The sequence below is a fragment of the Halictus rubicundus genome, chromosome 7 (assembly GCF_050948215.1).
Source record: "Halictus rubicundus isolate RS-2024b chromosome 7, iyHalRubi1_principal, whole genome shotgun sequence".
NCBI classification, from domain to species: Eukaryota; Metazoa; Arthropoda; class Insecta; order Hymenoptera; family Halictidae; genus Halictus; species Halictus rubicundus.
Window position 1 is genome coordinate 13,954,295 of NC_135155.1, and position 19,931 is coordinate 13,974,225.

A 19,931-nucleotide genomic window follows, 5' to 3' on the forward strand; every position below is an offset into this window, starting at 1 on the left:
GCAGCAATCGTAAAACATTTATCTGCAGCCCAGTTCTCTCTCTCTCTCTCTCTCTCTCTCTCTCTCTCTCTCTCTCTCTCTCTCTCTCTCTCTCTCTCTTCCGTCAATTCTCCGCGGCTTTTTGCCTCGGCTTATAATCCGCCGATACGGTTATCTCGTCGGCCGACATTTACGACAGATGAGTCCGGCCGGTCCGGCTAAACTTCTGGTAATTAGGAGAACGGTGTACAGTTTAAGTACTTTCACTTAAAGTCGAATATACGAGGCTGTTGGCCACCCTTCACCCGAGTCCCTCTTTCCTAGCCGCGGACCAAGTATCCGGAACGAGTCTTCTAGCCGCAAGCCTACCAATAAATTGCCGGCCATTTTTTTTACCGGCAATCCGAGCCGGTCAAATTGTACGAGAACGCCACCGGTCGAAAGTATTCGATCGGTCGATTGGTAATAAGTGCGGTTTTTCTGGAGAAATTACCATTCGAGGATAACGATACTTAGAGACCGTTCTGATGGGTCAAAAGGCCCATTACAGGTTTTTCGTTCCACCGAGATCAGGAAGCTGTGGGAAATTGTGAACGGTCTGACAGTAAGCCGATTGTTAATGGGTTATACAGAGACTACGGATTTTTATGCAAAATTTTCTGCATCGCTAAAGACAGGAGTCAGATACACATTTCATTCTTTCTTCAATCATTTTAGCAAGTTAAAATTACGGCTTCCTGAAATTATTTCAGTTGTCCTATATTTTAAAGTTGTACTCGGACAAATGTCGCTTGCATAATTATGGCGATTTTCTGATTACGCGACTCAATCGTTCCGCGCAGGTTAAGGGACGACGGGACTATATGTAGCGAGCAGTCGGCAAATTGCTCGAACCGTTCGACGCAAGGCCAAACCGGAAACTGAAGTCGTCCCAGAGCCGGCAAAAAAAGCGTCCTCAAAGAGGTTAATCGATCAGCGAAAGACAAAAAGCGTACCTTGTCCCGCGAATAGGCGAAGCCTGCTGATTAGTCAGACACGTTGACTCGACGTCATGCTTTTTTTTTCTTCCTTCGATTGATAGCGATCTACGTGTTCCCGCGACCACGATGAAAAAGAGCTGAACTGCCTCGTTCCTCGCCCGAGGCGGCCACGAGGGACGTGACATCGCATCGGCTCGCTAAACGGACGCGCGTAAGTATAACCTGCCGAGATCTGTGACGCGTTATTTAACGCAAAACATCGCTGGTTTGCGAACAAGACGTCGCACGGTGCTCCTCTGTGTCTGCCAATCATGGATTTTGCCCGAAAAATTGCTTTTCCGGTCGTCCCAATTTCTAATCGGTTCGATGGGTCTGTAGACGCGACGCCATGTTGCGAAATTTGTCTAAAAGTCTACTTTTTTGAACTTTCATTTCGCAGTCAGATGGAATTTTGTATAGCGTGTTATTAATAAAGCCGTTGGAAATTATTTCCTTGCGCGCGAAATATATCTAGCATACAATATACCTAAATAAAATCAGTTTGATAATGAAAACACTATACCACAATTTTTTAAAAGAACGGTTGAGTTTCGCCCGATGGTTTCATCTGCACTTTCGATCCCGAGTACAATAAGACTTGATGAAAAAACAATTGTTGACCTTTCGACCTTGAAATTAATCTTGCGACATATCTCTACACCCTGTGCGTTCGCAAATTACGCTAAATCCCATCGACGGGTGAAAAGTTACGGGGCAGAGGGGTCCACGAACCGATCCAAGGACCTCGGAGCAAGGATCTGTAGCGTGGGGATCGAGAGGAAGTAACGGGGGGCAGGATCTACGGACCGATTCGGCGGTCCGCGGCGCAGGTGCGCGCGATTTCGCGGCCGCTCGATTTATAGACCGATCGGCGCGAGTTATCCGCCTCGCGGATTGCGGGATCGGCGCGGATCGGATCGGGCCTGACTCTTAGACCCCGAGGAAAGCCGGCCCGAAGGGATCGGCTTCGATTCAATGCCCTTATTCGCCGCGGGTATACGTTACGCCGCGTTATCTCGATACAGGTGCGTACGTCCTACCGCGGAAGATGAACGGTCGTTACGAGAGAGGAAACGGTATGCAGATGAGAGCCCGAGAACGAGAGAGGCTCGCCTGTGTACAACGAAAGCTTGCTGCGGCCAGAGATCCTGGACAGTTTCGGCGCATCGGGCGCAGAAAGAGAGACCGGCTACAATTTTCTCGCCGGGTTCTCGCAAGTTTTGTTCGTCGTCGAGCCGGCCGCCCGTTTTGGCGAGATCGCGCGGATAAACGATCGCGGAATGACGACCGAACGCTAATTCCCGATGTTCCAGGGACAAACGCAGCGCCGCGCTGATTTATTTGTTTCCGTTTCCTTGACGCCGCGCTCCGAGGTATGATTTATCGCCAACCGGTGGCCTCCGAGCTGATAATATCGACGCTAGCCGCTGCGGAATCGCTGCTATCGTCTTACCGAGGGTGAATACGATTTAGTGAAGAATGGGCTCGAGGTGAAGAGACCTTAAGGATTTAATACGGCGGAGTTCGGAAAACAGGGAAATCGTAGATCGAAGTGGGAGATGTCGATCATTAGGTCAAGCTGTCCCCCAAAATCAGTCGTAATTCTGAGACTACGGATTTTCGGAATTCGGAGGAAAATTGAAAAATTTCTACCATTTCTATTTCACGTGTGCCTTTTAACCCCTTCCCGTGCCATTTATCCTGACCCAAACGGTAGGGGTCAATGCGCGGTAAACAGACCAGATGCTCGAAAAGAGTTGCAATACTAGCCGAAACGTAAATACCTGTGACACAGTCCTTTGTAAATCATTCCACGACTCTGACTCGTGATGTTCACATTTGCCAGATTTTCAGTCCACGAATCGTACTCGTGATATTTACGTTTGTGCCTAAATCTTCGTCACGTGTCGGACTCGTTGAAGTACGGTAAGTGGTTAATCGACGCAGAAAATGTTTATTTCGAAATAGTTCCAAATTGAGTGTACATTGGATTCATGTTGAAACGACACGTTGAACCACGCCGTGTTTAAACAAATACAAGAAGCAGATAATCGTCAGTCTAGGAATTAAACGAAGGCCCGGGGCTTGACCGTATCGCGTTGCGTCCGCCTTTCGCCTTTCACCGTGAGACACTTGTTACTCTCACCTGTTACTCATTCGTTGCTCTCTATTTCGACAAAGCTGGAACAGTTTAAATTTGTCGTCACGATGCAAGACCAAATGCATCCGGTGCATGCGGTGAACCTACCCCTAAAAGCGAACGATGCGACCACAGTGGCCTCTCAACATGACAACCCTGAATTTAAGTTTCTCGCAATTTTTATCATGGGGCGCACTTGATCATATTTATTTATATTTAACACAAGTGTTTTGATAGAAAAATGTACTGAACCGTGACAGTGTTATAATAATTTCAGTAATTAAAGGCCTCGGTGCGAAGATCGAACAGTGGATAGGCACGGCTTTAAAACTTCAAGTACCTCAAATTTTACTGATTTTATTTAAAAATGGACCCGCTCGATTTTAAAACTTCGAGTACCTAAAATTTTACTAATTTCCTTAAAAAATTAACCTGCTTGATTTTAAAACTTGGAGCACCTCAAATTTTAATCTATCCTATTAAAAAATGGACCTGCGCGATTTTAAAACTTGAGGTACCTAAAATTCCACCAATTTTATTAAAAAATAGATCTACTCGATTTTAAAACTTCGAGTACGATTTGCTGACAACAATAGTGGTCGAAACGAACTGGAACTGGTCATCAGACCAGCGATAGCGATATTATACTCAATGTTAATGCTCGGCATGGTATTGCAGGGATTTGCGATCTAATCGATCCCGTTAGTGTGCCACGAGACAGCCGCTTAATTAATAATTTCGTTGTTCCATTGTCCCGTGGAAAACAAGAGGATAACGGGAGCAGCGACGAGCACATGGTCGCGCATAGGACAATTTGTACTCCCCTATTCTAGGTTCGAAACGCGCACGCACCAGATTTCCATAATTATATGCACTTAATTACGCGCGTAACTGTAAACATTGTACCGTGCCCGGCTGAGTCGAACTCGTCTGCGAGGTAATTAGCGCGACCATGCTCGGCCTGCCTGACGACGTAATCATTTTTGCATAGTTCTCCGTACGGGATGACGTACGAACGTGACATCGATTCGAAACGGAACATCCGGTGTGCCGTTTATCCATTTTACTTGCGAATCAACAGAAGCATTACTGGGACTCCATAACAGAGGCACAAAATTTATAAAAATACTGTTCTTAGGGTACTTGTCTCTGTGAATGTGCTTTCCTGTTTAAATAAGCAATGAAAATTAACTTGAAAACATTGATAAACTATTTTTTTTCAAGTGAATAAACCTTTTAATATACGTGTCACAACGAAACGCGAGCAAATGGCCGCCATCGTGTCCAGGACAGCGTGGATCTCCGACGATGCCGAAAATTCGATTTCGGCTCGAGTTTTGCGGCGCTATGCGTCACACTATGACGGGGCCCGGAGCGATTCCGGTCGCCAGATGCGTCCGTAGCCCCTGGGCCCATGGGCCCGGGCCCCGCCGCGTTTTTCTACCTGGAGGGCGTCCAATTGGGCGCAACACATGGCGCCGCCGATTCGTCTCGACTCGTATCCACCGTGAAAACAAGTCTTGCCACGTTACCGGCACAATGCAGTTTTGTACACCGAGCCGACGTGCATTTAATTGAGTCGACGCACGCCGCGCCGCGCACAAAAAAAAACTCACCCTGGGAGGGGGACACGCCGACATTTCCGAGAAAATGAGGCGGAATGAGTGTGCTTCTATCGGGACACGCAAATAATCGCAGATTATTACGTTGTCTTTAACACGTAGCCGGCATAACTGTGCCGAAAACATATTCCCTTGAGAAGGGTGATTCTTAAGGTCATTTGAAATAACTTTTTCCTCTGCAGAAATCTTCTCCGCGGCTTCGTCGAGGAGTTGTTACCGAAAAACACGGACCAATCAGAGCGCGTCTACTGCGGACGGATCCCGGTTCGGCCAATACCAACGCCGCGTTCAACCGGACCTGTGCCCTGATTGGTCAGTGTTCAATGCTAATAACTCCTTAACACTTTGATCGCCAAACTAGAAACCCCGAAAATTCCATAAAATCAAAGTAAGTTATTTAATGAAATAAAAATGGCAAAGAATTAAATGTACGATACTGAGTAATCCTCCAACTTTCTTGCATGTTACAGATCCTAATTGAGTTTAGTACAATGAGTATATCAACGTAAAAATTCATTTTAAAACCTGCACAAATAATTCCGTCAGCCACATATGGCTGGCGTGGCGTTCAACGTGTTAACAAAGCTGTGGAGAACATTTTCGCGAAGGAAAAAGTTACTTCGAATGACCTCTGGAATCTCCCCTTTCAGGGAAGTACATTTTTCGGGCAACCTGTATACTTAATTAATTGAGCTGTTATTTAAAAATATGTCGGCACAACGTTTGTAAAAGACGATTTTCCAATTTACTCAACGAAATTGTACTCGTGCACCGAAGAGAAACTCGAGACGTCCAATTACCCGGCGAACGAGGAACGCAATCGCGACAATCACTTGTTCGCAATGAGCCGTGACGGTCGAGTCTCCTGTCCGGTTTTTTCCTCTCCGCTTTGCGGAAACGCGTCGATCGCCGGTGATCGGAGCCGAGAATGAAAAAGAGAGCCGGGATAAAACGGCGCGTAAACCGTGGGGGCCCATTAATTATTCATACGGCGTGTCGAGTGACATGCAATAGCCACCGCGAATAGTATCGAAAGGGGTGACCGGGAGAGATGGAGTGCGAACACGCGTACAAACAGCCGTCGTCCCCGCGATCCGTGGGATGGTGTATCATCGGGAATCCTCATTTCGAGGTAATAACACCGAGCACACGCTTTTTGTCGTACGCCCGGTTGTCGTTAACTCGACGATCCGCGGTGGAATCGCGGCAAATGCGAGCCGATTTCGCAATCACGAGCGCTCTCGCCTACTATCGGTATCCCCTCGTGTAGAGTAAACGTAGGAGACACGCCACATTTGTTGCATACTGTAAATGGGCGGGGGGAATCGCTGCAATTGTGTTTTATTTTCGAGTGCTTATGAAATCGAGATATTACAGTAGGTGAAACAGTGGAAGGGTCGAAGGGATTTGAGGGTAGTATATTATCACTAGACAGGGGATCTTTATGGAAAAAATACTCTACCTAAATTCTAAGTGAAAACTCGTTCTAGATCCTCTATTCTCGCTTTGTTAATTTACATTTTGTTCAAGATGCTTCTCAACTAGAAAAACAATCAGGAAAGAAGAAGCGGTCCCTTCAACAATTTTAAGAATTTCAGCGTCCCTGCGAAGACTGCGATGACACGACTGAATTTATTCGGATTTTCTGCGATTTTTATAATGTATGCTTGAATAAAAAAGTGGGTACAATAATTTCCGGTGGAATCATCTTTATAACTTCAATAATTGTAGAATGAAAAATCTGAAACCGGCCGACCGTGGTAGGTTTAGTGTTGAATACAAACAATGCAGAAATTAATTTAGATAATAATACGACCATTTTCATGTTTGTTAAAACAATTGTATCGGCGAGGGCGTTACGTATAAATGGATTACGGATTTTCATAAAAAATAAAACTATGTATGAATAGTAGTAACAGCATTCCTGAACTCTCGCAATGTATGCACGGTTTTGTATTGCACGCGGTCATGTTTGTCATAAACGCATAAACTCCGCAGTCTATTTATCATTCGTGTTCCTGCGCGTGTTCTCGCCCCGGCAGAGGAATCATCCGCTACCAAAAGAAAACCGAGCAATTTATGCTCGAAAGAAAGAGAGTCCGACGCGCCGAGGATTATGGCAAAGCGATGAGTGTATCGCGGCGGGCAATTTGAATTAATCGAAGCACGCCTCCCCGGCATCTGGCCGCGGGCGTAATTTGTAAAGTAACCACATTACGCCACGCGTTATTTCGTACAACACATTATATAACGATAGAATACGTAATGCGCTCGGTGGCAAGTCGCGGGGACCCGAGAAGTCCGCCGGAGAACGCGTCTGCCCCGCATCTATTTTAATACTCCGATATTATTATAATAATCGTTGAGCAAACCGTTCCGCGCGCTCGCCATTTCCCGCTCGTAATCGAACGGCGTTCTGCGCTGAATGGGCCCCGTGGATCTGGGCACGCGGTTCCGAACAGAATAAAGGGAAAGAGAGAAAGAGAGAGAATAAAAAGGGAGAGGGAGAGAGTCTTTCCCGCAGGGGCCAAACCGACACGCTCGCGTGTAATCACTGTAATTTCGGGCGCGGACCGCCGGTAATTTTTGGCCGAGCGATCGCGAGCTTTCATTCGATTTCATTAATACTCCCGTGGTATACACAGCCTAACCCTCGTGGCAGTTCTTCGCAGGTCGTGCGACGATAACGCGACGTGACCGAGAACCACAGTGCGCAAGGTCCTGTCGAGCCATAAGCCGAGTTAGTATCTCCGTAACTGTCGTATCGTCGGGTCCACCGAGCGACAGTTCTAGCAGAGGTGCTACATTCTTTGTAACCTGCCGAACGTAGAGAAGCGCTGGAAAAAGAAAGAACCTCCCTGCCTCTCTTTCTTTTCCATTCCAAGGGGGATCCTCCCAGTGGGGATCTTTCGACAGTTACGGTAGAGATCTTTGCGACAGTTACGAAGAGAACACTTTTGTCTCAATTGTTGCACTCTGAGGACCGATCGATCTAACCACTGTGATTTAAAGCGGACGCGAGTTTTCGCGAGGATTCGCAAAATCCCGACGCCTACGTCGCCCTCCGGCTCGCCTTTGTTTTACGAACCCGCGAAAAATGGCACCGTGCCAAATGCAGGTCCACCGGGCTTTCTGTCGCGCTGGTGCGTTTTACCCTGCGTTTTGCTGCTGCTCTTGTTGAAATTTTAACATCGACGGTGATTAGAACTATTGTTAACTAAATTCAATGTTTTTATGAGACATCGTTGATTTTGTAGGGGGTTCTATCAATCAGATCGTTTGCGGTACCTTTAAGAATACGTTTAACATTGTACGAAATGGTTAAAATGGTACTACCACGTCTCACAAAATAATTTTTGGTCGGCAATTTGCGCAGGTAGTTAGAATAATTTTATTATTAATCTTTCTGTTGTTTCAAATGTAGCAACTAACTTTAACGGTTGAAAATTGAGTAATTGAATGACGATATGGATACTCTGAGTTGTACAATAACCTCCATTCGCTACAAAGCTTTATTTCACAGCACGTGTGAATTATAAAATAAAAAATTTAGTCAAATAGAATACAGCGTTCCGTTTTATTCTCAGTTGAGAATATGCTCACGAAGGGAATAGAATTTCACTTGATTGCAGTTTCTTTGAATTTGCGTACAAAAATGTGAATTTGCATGAAGTTCCACAGTCTAGTAATAATACAGACGGGGTTACCGTTCGTGTGGGAGTTGAACTAGAAACGAAGAAGAAAAATATTTGTTCAGTTTGTGCAATTTCAATGACTGCTGTTCCGTTTAGAAATGAACACGATAAAGATTAAAAATTTCGATGAAATACATTTCTAATTACATGTTGCTTCTTTCTCACTTGTAGAAAAATGAATACTTGAAGTTCGTAAATTTTTTCGTTAAAAGTACAAGAATGGAACGAAATGAAGTAAAAAATAGCTGAATTTATAAATTCCTGGCAAACTAAAGTGGAGTTAAAATAATTTGTCACAGTGGAAAAATAGAGTTAAATTTGTAACTTGCATTATAAAAAATAAATTAAGATAAAATTCAAATACGTTACTCGCACAATTCGCAAATAATAAAACAGATTAAAACAGCTCCCCAAGAAATGAGCAGGAATATAACAAATTAAGTGGATGGAAAACCGGGGCCAACAAAAATTCCTCTATAACGACTAAAAAATTCTACCAGAAATATTAAAAATGAGCATCCGCATCAGGCCGAAAATATCCTGAAAATCGATAAAACGCGTCCCTTACATAATGCGGCGCGCTGTTTACAATGCACCGTGTCGAACGCAACGAAAGAAAGCGGCGTTCAATGGATTATTAGCGCGCGGGGCACAATTAAAACTAATCTGCAAGTAAAATCGCCAACGTTTGTGCTTCCGCGTCCCGGAACAAAAGGCATTCTTCAGGTATGTGTCGATATTAACGAGTTGGTATCGTAATCCAAAGCGGGGGATCCCGACTGAGAACACGGAGTCTCTTTTGCGTTTCGATTTCGCGCATAACAATAACTGCACCGCAAGCGCATCCTGCACGCCTGCATCGAACATCATTAGCGGTGGGATCAAGTTCAATCGAGCATCGGTCAATTAACTCGGGACCGAAAACTTGGCGACAAAAATCACATTTTAAAACAAATCATTCCTAACTTCATTCAGTATCGTTTTCCTGTTCTGGAATATTTGACATTATAGACACCAACTTGACACATTTCCCACGGATTCTGAACAAATAAAATTTTAATTTATTGACAGAACTTTTTTACTTGTTCCTTAATGCAACTCTTGCGAACACATTCGTGACATTTTTCTGATTAAAACGAGTCCAAACAGGATACAGTTTAGGTAATGTTTACTTGTTTAATCCACGAGATAATGGAACCTCGATTATCCGAACTGATGTCTCTCCATTTTCCTAGTATGTGTACGCAAATAGTTCGACCTAAGGCCGTACACAAAATGATTGATTGCACAAATCAGTGAATATTCAATCTAACACTGTAGCTACGTACCTGTTCTATTATCCGAACACACGAAATAATAAATAAAGTTTGTGAAAGAAGTAGACTACGTAAAAGCTTGATAATATTAAATTCTCAGAATAACATTGCATTTAAATATTAAATTCATTTTAAGAAATGGTGGTCTTCAGTGCACACATAAAATTATGGAACAAATTCAAATAATTACTCACTGGCATCAAGCGTTCACTCTATTACTGAATTCTTCGTGACTTTTCGAAAGAGAAAATCCTTCAACAACAAAAACACCGTAGACGTGCACTTTGCTCCAGTAGTCCACATATTATGGATCCAGAGTGTCCGTGCGAGGGTAGCTAGAGGACTATAGACGAGCCTATTTAAAAAGCAAACTCCGCTCACGCGCTCTAATAATAGCAATCAAATGCAAATCCGGCGGACACTTATACGAGGCTATGGGTCAAGTTAACAGCTCACTTTCCACGACCTATCGAAACCGTAGGCCTATCGAAACCGCGTTCCCAGCGCGGCTCTGGCACCGCTGCCATTAACATTCCCTTCATTCTTCCTCGGGACTTGACGCCTGCGTTTGCATTATCGATTCCTAGCACACAGGTGGTGTTCCGTGATTGGACGTAGTCCAAGCAATCAGAGTGAAAGTCGGATAGAAACATTAGCCTATTGTTTGCGCTTTTCCTAACGTTGGCCGCCTGGCGTCCCGCTCGGAGTCCCCGATGGCAAAAATCGATTCGACGATTCCGATTGTTTGTAACCCTTAAACCACTGGGAAATTTTATCGAGACTGCAACAATGGCCTCTTTCTTCGTTGGGGGTAGCGATTAGGCGAATGGAAAAATTTACTTCAACAATAACAGAAGACCCATAAAATCACTTTCGATTAAAATTTTGCTGAATTGAAGCCTCCCATCGATTGGCCACATTCAAATTGCCATAACTCCGCAACGAAAGGTCACAGGACGATCGCTCTGGGCTCATTCCGAAGCTCAAAGCCTCCGCTATGAGACCTCTGAAATTTCGCTGTGGAAGTTAAGATTGTTTCACCGAGGAAAAAAAATGCGCAACTCACAGGCATGGCAGGATGCAATCCCCTCAGCGCAGCGCCGCTCCACTTATGTCTGTTCTGAAAGTGCGCGGCCCTGGCGTAGCTATTGTTCTGATGCCCAGCGTATCGTTGCTGGATGGACGGTCGAAAGTGTGGATAAGGCATCCCAGGGTATCCAGGCGGTTTGGCGTGATGATAATCACCGATATCGTACCGCTGATGCTCGTGATGCAGAAAACCGTCGCCGGACACTCTCAATCGTTCTTGTTCGTGCTCGTGATCCTCCAACTTGACCATGGACCGATCAGGAGAGGGTCTGGCACCTGGGAAAGGAGGCGGCAGCATGGCCGACATCGAAGAATGAGCGTAGAAGTGCGGGAACCCGTAAGAATTCGGCAAACCCGTCATCGGTCTGTATCCCGGATGCTGAACATGACAGTGTCCCGGGATTTCAGGGTTACCCTCGACCTTAGACGACACTATCGCCTTTCTGTCGTATTGGTAGTCCTGTTGACTGCCCGGACAGTCGTCCTGTGGCTCCCGCTTCACTTCGAACACCTTCGACTCGGGGACCTCGACCTTCACTCGCACCCTCTCGGACTCGTTCCTGTCCGCTTCGGACTCTTTGTAGGAGGCTCGCGATTTGCGGGCCTCGGGGACCGAGTCCCCGTCGCAGCTACCCACGCTGCCCTGCTGCATCCTCGAGGAACCACGCGCGATGGTTTTCGGCTGGCCTAACCGCGGGGGACTCGCGTCAAACTGTTTTCGTATTGATGGCGGTGCGAGCGTTCAGCGGGCGCAATGGAACGCGCATTCTTCTGTTTAGAGGATCGGATCAAGCGATACCCTCCGATTGACGATCTTCGATGATAGGATTGTGTTTTGGTGACGGCGCTGGTGAAGTTCGATCGTTGTTGACCTCTCGATCTATTCGAGAAGGACGTTCTTCAGGATCGTTCGCACTTCTGGATCAGTTTGAACAGGTCCGAGAAGGCTCGCGATCTGACGGTGCTGACGTTTCCGATCTTCTAGGTCTGCTCACGATCTTTCACAAGAATTATGGATCCCCTTGACGGCGACACTGTTGAAAACTTGTAGGACTCTTTGCACGCTTCAGGATCAATTTTGTGAAAAATTGAGAAGGTACTGAGACTGACAACGGACGATTCAGTTATCTTTAACGGTGGAACTGTGGATCATCTTGATGACGACACTGTTAAAGAATCGTTTGCACTTGAATTCTGTGTCACACTTCTGAGTTGAAGAAGGTGCAAGAAAGGTGGACGTCTAAATGGTTCACGTTTCTCGATTCTTTTTGTTAATTACTTAACTTATTTGTCGATTTGGTTAAACGTCTATGGGCGTATCGAGCGGATTCAATCGAAGGTTCGAGGCTAACGGCAGTGCGAATCGATGGACGACGCTTCTAAAGCATTCGATTCTGCTGCATTCACGATTGAACGTTGTTGAAGACGTTTAGGATCGTTTACGCGCATACGAAACAATTCTTTTGAACGTCTTCTTGAAGATAGTATTATTTTTCATTCGTTTAGAATTCGTATTGATCGTCAGAAACTGAGTCGAAGGACGACTTTGATATGTCTGAATCGAAATAGACGTCCGCACATCAGTACTAGGTACTTATTAACGCGTTACGGTTAGGGTTACCCTTGATGGAATAGTTATCGATTCAAATTGATCGCCAGAGACTGAGTTACCGGACGGTTTTAAAGCACTGCATCGAGGTAGACCCGAACACCACTGTTATGCTATATTCTCGAAGGTATTTCTCCTCCACACATTGTTAGTCTTTCTTGCTACAATGAAGTCGGTGACAACTTGAATTGATCGTCAGAAACGAAAGACGATTTTCAAAGTTTGCAGCAAAATACACTTGAACTGGCCTGGCGAAACTTCTGTTCGACACAAATGATATGGTCTGTCAGTGACAGAGTTCGAAGATGCTTCCTAAACTCTGCATTGAAGCACACCTGGACACAGCTATCATACAAAATCGTTCGACAGGGTGCTCTTTCAATTCCACTAGCAAATTCTCCGTCAACTCAAACGGATCTCCAGAAACCGAGTTAAAAACGATATTGAGATAATCCTGTCCAGCACGTTACTTTGTCAACTCTCCCTAACAAATTCTGCGTCAACTAATCGTCCGAACGAGAGTTAAACAAAATCCTTCGTCACGAAATATCCTCGCGAACCTCGCCGTCACAGTCTCCGACGGCGGTCGGTCACCGCGGTCGTCGAAACCTTCTACTCTCCATAAAAGAAGTAGGAGCCTAAACAACGAAGCATAATCATCCGGACGGATCGCCGTCTGTGGTCGGCGTTCAAAGACACCGGGTCAAAGTCTGAAGCAGCTCGCCGTGCGACAAATCACAGTAGAAGAATCATCCAAGCAGGAGGAGAGATGCATCGTTCTCCTTGCAGGTTTCGCCGTTTCTGCAACATGGTGACAGGCATGCGATCAGAGACGCGTCGCAGCGTCGCGATGGTCGTCGTGGGGTCTCCTGAAAAAGGTAGCCAGTGTCTCGGCAGAAGCGGAGCGTGCAGAAGCGCGCGGCGGTGGCGGCGGCGGCGGCACGCAGTCAGAGTCGGTTGGTAGAAGCGGCGCTCGTATAGCCGGCTGGCTGGTTTTCGGTCGAGTGGAGGGGGGCCGAGGGAGGAGGGGAGGCGACAAGGGCGGCGTGACAGTTTCCGTGTCACGTGTCCCCGACCTTAGGCCCCGCCTACGACCGCGATTTTCCTGCGGGCGGCGGACGGATCGTTAGCTGGACCTTTGCCTCCTCGTCATTCGTCGTCCGTCGTTCGCGCGATCCGCACACGGAGCTCCTCTCTTGCAGACACACCGAGATAGATAGATAGAGAAAGAAAGAAAGAGAGAGAGAGAGAGAGAGAGAGAGAGGGGGGTATCTCACTGGGGCGGGGAGAGGGGTGGGGGGTTGACACTCGCGACCGAACGGCACACGGGGGTTGTCAACGCGCGCCGGGCTCCTAGGCTGCTCTCTCTCCCTCCTACCGGGCACCGGGGCTCCTCCTCCTTCGTCCGGAAGCGGCGACGAGACGCGACGGGACGCGACGAGACGCGGCGATTCTCGACGGACCGCGCGCGGCGGCGGTGCGGTCTTTCCTTCACCGTGGTCCGCGGACTTTTTACGGTACACTGGCCTCTCCGGGCGCGCTGCCGTCCGATACCAGCTCGCAACCGGGGCTCCGACGCGGCTCTGCGCGCGGGGGTGGATCGAACCCGAGACCCGCCAGGAACCCGACGAACCCGCGGACCCGCCACCTTTTCTCCACCCCGGTCCGTGTGTATACTCCTCTTGAACGTTGTCGCACGGTACGAACCGTCGCGCCGGTCAACGGGAACACGAATATCGGCGCCGGACGCACGACGACGCGGCCATACGTTGTATCCAAGGATCCCGGGATTGCGGCCTCGGTCGGGCTGATCGCGTACGAGTTTCGTTCCACGCAGCGTGAAACTCTTGGCGGAGGTGCGCGCGGCCACCACCAGCCACCGGGAACGCACGAGCCCGACCGAATACGCCCGAGCACCACGATATATCTACACTCGCCGGATACCGAGACGGAGTCGGAGCCGAGGAGGCCTCCCGCCTTCCGCGGCGCGGCGGCGGCGTTGCACGCTGTCTCTCTCTCTCTCTCTCTCTCTCTCTCTCTCTCTCTCTCTCTCTCTCTCTCTCTCCTCGAAACGATAGAACCGCGGAGCCTGGCCTTTTGTCGGAAGGACGCCGACGGATTCTATTCAACCGGTGAATTTCGTACTGCGGGATGCGTCGAACAGTTTGAGCCACGAGCCTCGGCTTCTGGGTATGGGTCCGAGGCGGCCGAATGGGCTTCGGCTGCGAGGCTGGGAAATTTAGGAGATTCTGGTTGTTGTGTAGGGGCCTCGGCTAAACTTAGAGATTGATCATTTGATTATTGAAGTTATTAGAGATCTGTTGTATATTTCTATGTATCTGTTTAGACGAGACACGGTTTTAACCGTTTGCACTCGAGTGGTGACTCTGAAGCAACACTAGAAATTGTTGTGCCATTATTTCGAAGAAATTACGAAATATTTGTTACATTACAAAATTTTATCAATAGATTACTAAACATTTCAATGTTATATGTGTAAATACAATGAAAAATACAATGAAAATGTTGTAAGACGGAAGAAAAATTTAGTTTTAGAATGAAAAAAGCGCTGAGTGCAAAGGGTTAATTATTGAAGTTATTAGAGATCTGTTGTATATTTCTAGGTATCTGTTTAGACGACACGGTTTTAACCGTTTGCACTCGAGTGGTGACTCTGAAGCACCACCAGAAATTGTTGTGGCGTTATTTCGAAGAAATTACAAAATATATTACGAAATATTTGTTATATTACAAAATTTTTATCAGTAGATTGCTAAACATTTCAATGTTATATGTGTAAATCGGAGCAGTTTCGTACGAATACAATGAAAATATTGTAAGACGGAAGAAAAATTTAGTTTTAGAATGAAAATAGCGCCGAGTGCAAAGGGTTGATATGTAGTTCGAGTATGAGATGTTGATCGTTGCGTAGGCTGATGGACTGTGAAGATCGTGCGTCTGGCTCCTAAAGTTACACACTAATGATTAGACTGCGGATCTTTATGTAAAATGAAAATTTTCTACCTGATTTGCAACAGACTGGAGTGAAATAGAAATTTATTTTCTTTCTTAATGTGTTTAATAGGTTGAAAATAATGTAACAGTATTTGACACGTTCACGGACAGTAAAAATTTCAGTGAGCTGCGAAAATAGGCAGGCAATTTTTCTTGAAACTAGTTGTACTATCCGAAATCTGATTAGACATAAACAATAATAATAAGTTGTCAATACTTTGAAATGTATATTAATTACAAAAACTTAAGGTTGTATAAAATTAAATGAAGAAAAATTGGCTTTAAAATTTGAATGCTATAGCATTCATGTCATTTTTCATCACTATGAAAATGAATGCTATAGCATTCACGTCCGCGAACGGGTTGAAAATTTTTCTAATGTTTTTACTGTTTTAAAATACGCCTACCCATTTTTGTCATAAATGCATAAAATCCGTGGTCTACTAATGATCATTTAACACCTCGACTATCAAAGCAACAGTCCCAAAAATCCGTAAAATCAGAGTAATAAATTTAACGAAATAAAAATTAAAAATATGAAATATGCGACGCCGAGTTCTTCGACCGTCTTGCATTTTTCAGCTGTTAACCAAATTTGTTACAATGAACGTACTGAAAATTCATGTTTCACGTTTCTGAGTTTCATTTTCTGAGAAAAGTAGGTAGGAGAAATTCGAAATAACTCGAACAACTGCAAGTGTTGAGGATTAAGGGGTCAGGCAAATGCAAAAGAAATATTATGGCTGAATTAGGCGCAGCAACCACCGCGTGTCACTCGGCGCGCAAGCGATGGCTGGGCGCTGCACAGTGCACACGCGTGCACATCAAAGGGACGCCGCCTGTTTCGCGTTTCTTGCGCGAGCGCGCTGGATCGCTCGTTCTTTTTCTCTCGCGGTGCTTCGCCGTATATTAATGATCTTTTAATGGAATGGGAGTGCTCGCTAACTGCTCGCGCTCGATATTTCTTTCCGTTAAGTTGGCAGCGGCCGGCCGTGCAATTACTCACGGACGCGCACTCGTCAAACCTCCCGAGCCGATTCCGCTTTGGCTCTCGAACTTATCGCGACCCCCGCGATCTCCGTGATCTATCATTCTGTTATAGTTTATCATAATTCACTCGTCGACGCGTTGACCGCTGAATCACCTCGAAAAATTACGATCATCGCTGTTTAGTCAAATGGGACCGGAACTGCGAATCCTGATAAAACTCGGCCATTATATTATGACATATTTCATTTTTTAAACGCAAATTAACTAGGCAGCGGATTTTCAGAATACAAAGGAAAGGGTACGAAGATTTTTTTCAGGTTTCTGCAGTCATTAAAGAAGGACAAAAATTTCTGCTTGGCACCAGTTCCTCGCAACCGACGTAAACAATGTTTATTTTGCACAAAGACCCGCAGTTTAGCTGTTACAATCGTCACGGGATTTGCGGCGATCGCCGTGGCATAGACGAGCTAGATTTCGCATGAATTTGTACGATTGCGCGAATTCTGCTGTTTGATGCAACGAATCGTTGTGCAAATTAGAAAGACGATACTAACAGTTACCTGATTCCAAATGTAAATTGTTTCGATTATTTAACAACTGATTTCGCGCGCGCACGCAATCAGCCATAATCAGGCACAAGCGTTAATTAATCGCCCGACCGTCGGTTGTCGACCCGGCGTGCACATTCGAAATGTGCTTTACAAAAACTTCGTCGTGTATCTCGATAGTTTTAACCAGTTAGCTGTGGCGACCTTTTTGAAAAATGTGTACCTAAGTTGCGTCGCAAAAATTGACCGCTGTTCGAATTGTAGCTGTTTTGACGAGTATACTCGTCACGACACAAAATATTGCCATTTCTTCGTGACGAGTATACTCGTCAAACACAGTTAACTGGTTAATGTGTTTATACAGTCTAGATAGATGTAGCGTGTCAAAGACACGAAAGTCGAAAGATTACCCGCACGACGGTCAATCTGCAACGTCGCGCAAAATGTAATCGTTCCCCGAAGGCAAATTAACGACCGTCCCGCGAGGAATGCCGGGTAAGAACCGGGGGCCGCTGTCTACAGTCCTTGCAAAAAAGTCCAATTAATTCCGGCGTATCGGGCCCGGATAAAAACAGCGTGACGGCTCTTCCGTCGGGGTAAACGAGTGCGCGACAAGTTAAACAGTCACGGGTACTCCGGTTCTACCGGCACGGAAACCCGCTGTACCCGCGCGGCGCTGCGGGTTAATCGATTCTCCGAACGGAGCGTAATCGGGTCCATTAAGTTTTTTGGCAACGGTGCGCGTAACCGAAGTCCTTCTCGTTTGACGTAATAGTCTTCGGACACAAAGGGTAGCTCCGAGCAAAACGACAGGTCTATCGTCTGCCCCCTCCCTTGCAGTCCCTTGCAGTCCCTTGCAGCCCTCTTTTGCTCTGATGCGGCGGCACTCGCACGAGATTCGATGTTCGCCGGAGAAAAAACGGGGCACGGGCAGAGAGTGGAAGATGGGGGCACGATAACCACGGTGGAAATTGAATTCTCTCACCAGTCATCCTGCTGCGAACATACACGGTGTCCCTTTTGTCCTGGCGGAGGGGTGGTTCACTCTTGTTAAGCGAATTCCTACTACAGCATGCTAATTTGACCTGTTTAAATCGTTCCCGATGGAGAATCCAACGATAAATTGCATTCAATTAGAGACACCTAGTTCGAAATTGATAACAATCGTCAACAATTACAATAATCGCAACAATCGTTCCCACGAAATCAATGTAATTTAATTGTTGTAATTAAAAGCGCCAGAGTTGAAGTTTATCGTAGTTTACCGCTTTTCTAGATCGAGTCCCAAAGAATTGTGTCATCGAAGTTGAAACTACTGAGAGACTGTAGATTTTTACGCACAATAAAAATTGCCTGCATCAATGACAAGATATTGGAATGATTTTAACGAGATTTTATTTTTCCCAGGTGCAAGCATCGTTTGTTCAAGGATTACGCGGACACCCCAGCCAATCCCATGAGCCAGTCTACCGAAGGGAGACCAAGGGTCCCGTCCCTTTTGTGCTGAAACCGGAGCACAGGTAGGCGCGCGTAGGTTACTTGCAACGAGGGCCCGCCGAATATGTGTGCCCCCTTAGTAGGGAGTCCAAAAACGCCATAATATAACATCGTAGGTCGACAGCAGGCCAGAAAGAAGGGGCAGGAAGCTGGCATAGTGGAACGTAGCGGGACTAGCGAACTGGGATAAGCTTGGAGGGCTGTAGGTGAATGGGACGCCATGGATTGCGCTGCGGGTTTTGCGCGATTCTCGAGTTGCTAGATCTCAGCCGCGTCATACTACATTTCTGAACCTAATTTAGCACGGCGCGATGCCAACAATTTTTAAAAGGAAAGCCATTAACTCTCTGAACAATTCAGAATCAATATTTCAAGATTCTGGTTTTCAAAAAGAATGGCTGCGAAAAATCGTACAGCCATCGTTGACGGTTTCTAAAGTAGAAATTTCGTTCTACAAAGTGGACTCAGAAATGGAAACGATTTTTCCATATTTGTAGAGACGTTCGAATTTGCAAAATTTTCCTGTGCTCCCGGTGATGGAAATGTCGTAGAAATAAATTGATGAGGTACTCTGAAAGTAGAAAGTTGACATCATTTAATTTTGGAGCACCGGTGCGTCGCGCCCCCATTGTCTCCGTTCAGCACTGAGGCAGTTAGGCGTCCGTTTAGGTTAAAGCCCGCCTCCGCCCGACGCCGCCCGTGCGATCTAGTTAGCGAAATTGGAATTGAAAGCATGACGGTTCGACGTTACGATAATTTATCACTGGTATAAACGCGCGGGTTCGAGTATCAATTTACTGGACGCAACGGATATGTAATCTGATATATCGTGTAACGGCGCGTACGAAACCGCGGATGGAGGTTCTCACCGGCAACGAGGAATCGAAAATGATGGATTCCCTGCTCCACGGGTCGAGAATAGTGTCCTCGTCGACTCTTCATCTACTGTCTTCTACTGTCCACAAACCCATTGTTTCATTGTCCAAAATCGGTAAGAATTTACGGCACATTTATCTGCAAAATATACGATGTGGAACCATATTGAAATTGATGCGCGAAAAATCCGCAGCCGAAAAACGAGCGTCGTCTTATTTAATCCCTCATTAACACAAACGACCAATGAACGAACAGCAATTCCTAACGAACGATCAGGGCCACGATCAAACTATTCATAGGACCATTGAATCACCTCAAAATACAAATACTTACAACACCACCTAACGTGGAATATTTGTCGAACAACTGCTAACTAAATTAATGTTTCGACTAGGTTGTTGCAGAGAAGATGTCTTTTGCGAAACTTTTGTACAATAGAACCACTGTATTTTCAACATGAATTACGATCACTAGGTGTTGATTCGCCGGGCAGGTCGCGCTATAAGCACACGCATTTCGCAAGAACGTAATCGCCG

The 19,931-nt window shown here is 46.1% G+C and overlaps 1 protein-coding gene across 1 annotated transcript in view; it reads right to left on the minus strand.

Moving 5' to 3' along the window:
- Positions 1–11,512, minus strand: part of LOC143355543 (uncharacterized) — a 373,911-nt gene extending 362,399 nt beyond the window's left edge. The window contains exon 1 of the mRNA XM_076790434.1: positions 10,838–11,512. Coding sequence (XP_076646549.1) covers positions 10,838–11,512 — 675 coding nt within the window. The remainder of the gene's footprint in view (positions 1–10,837) is intronic.
- Between the last annotated feature and the right edge of the window lie 8,419 nt (positions 11,513–19,931).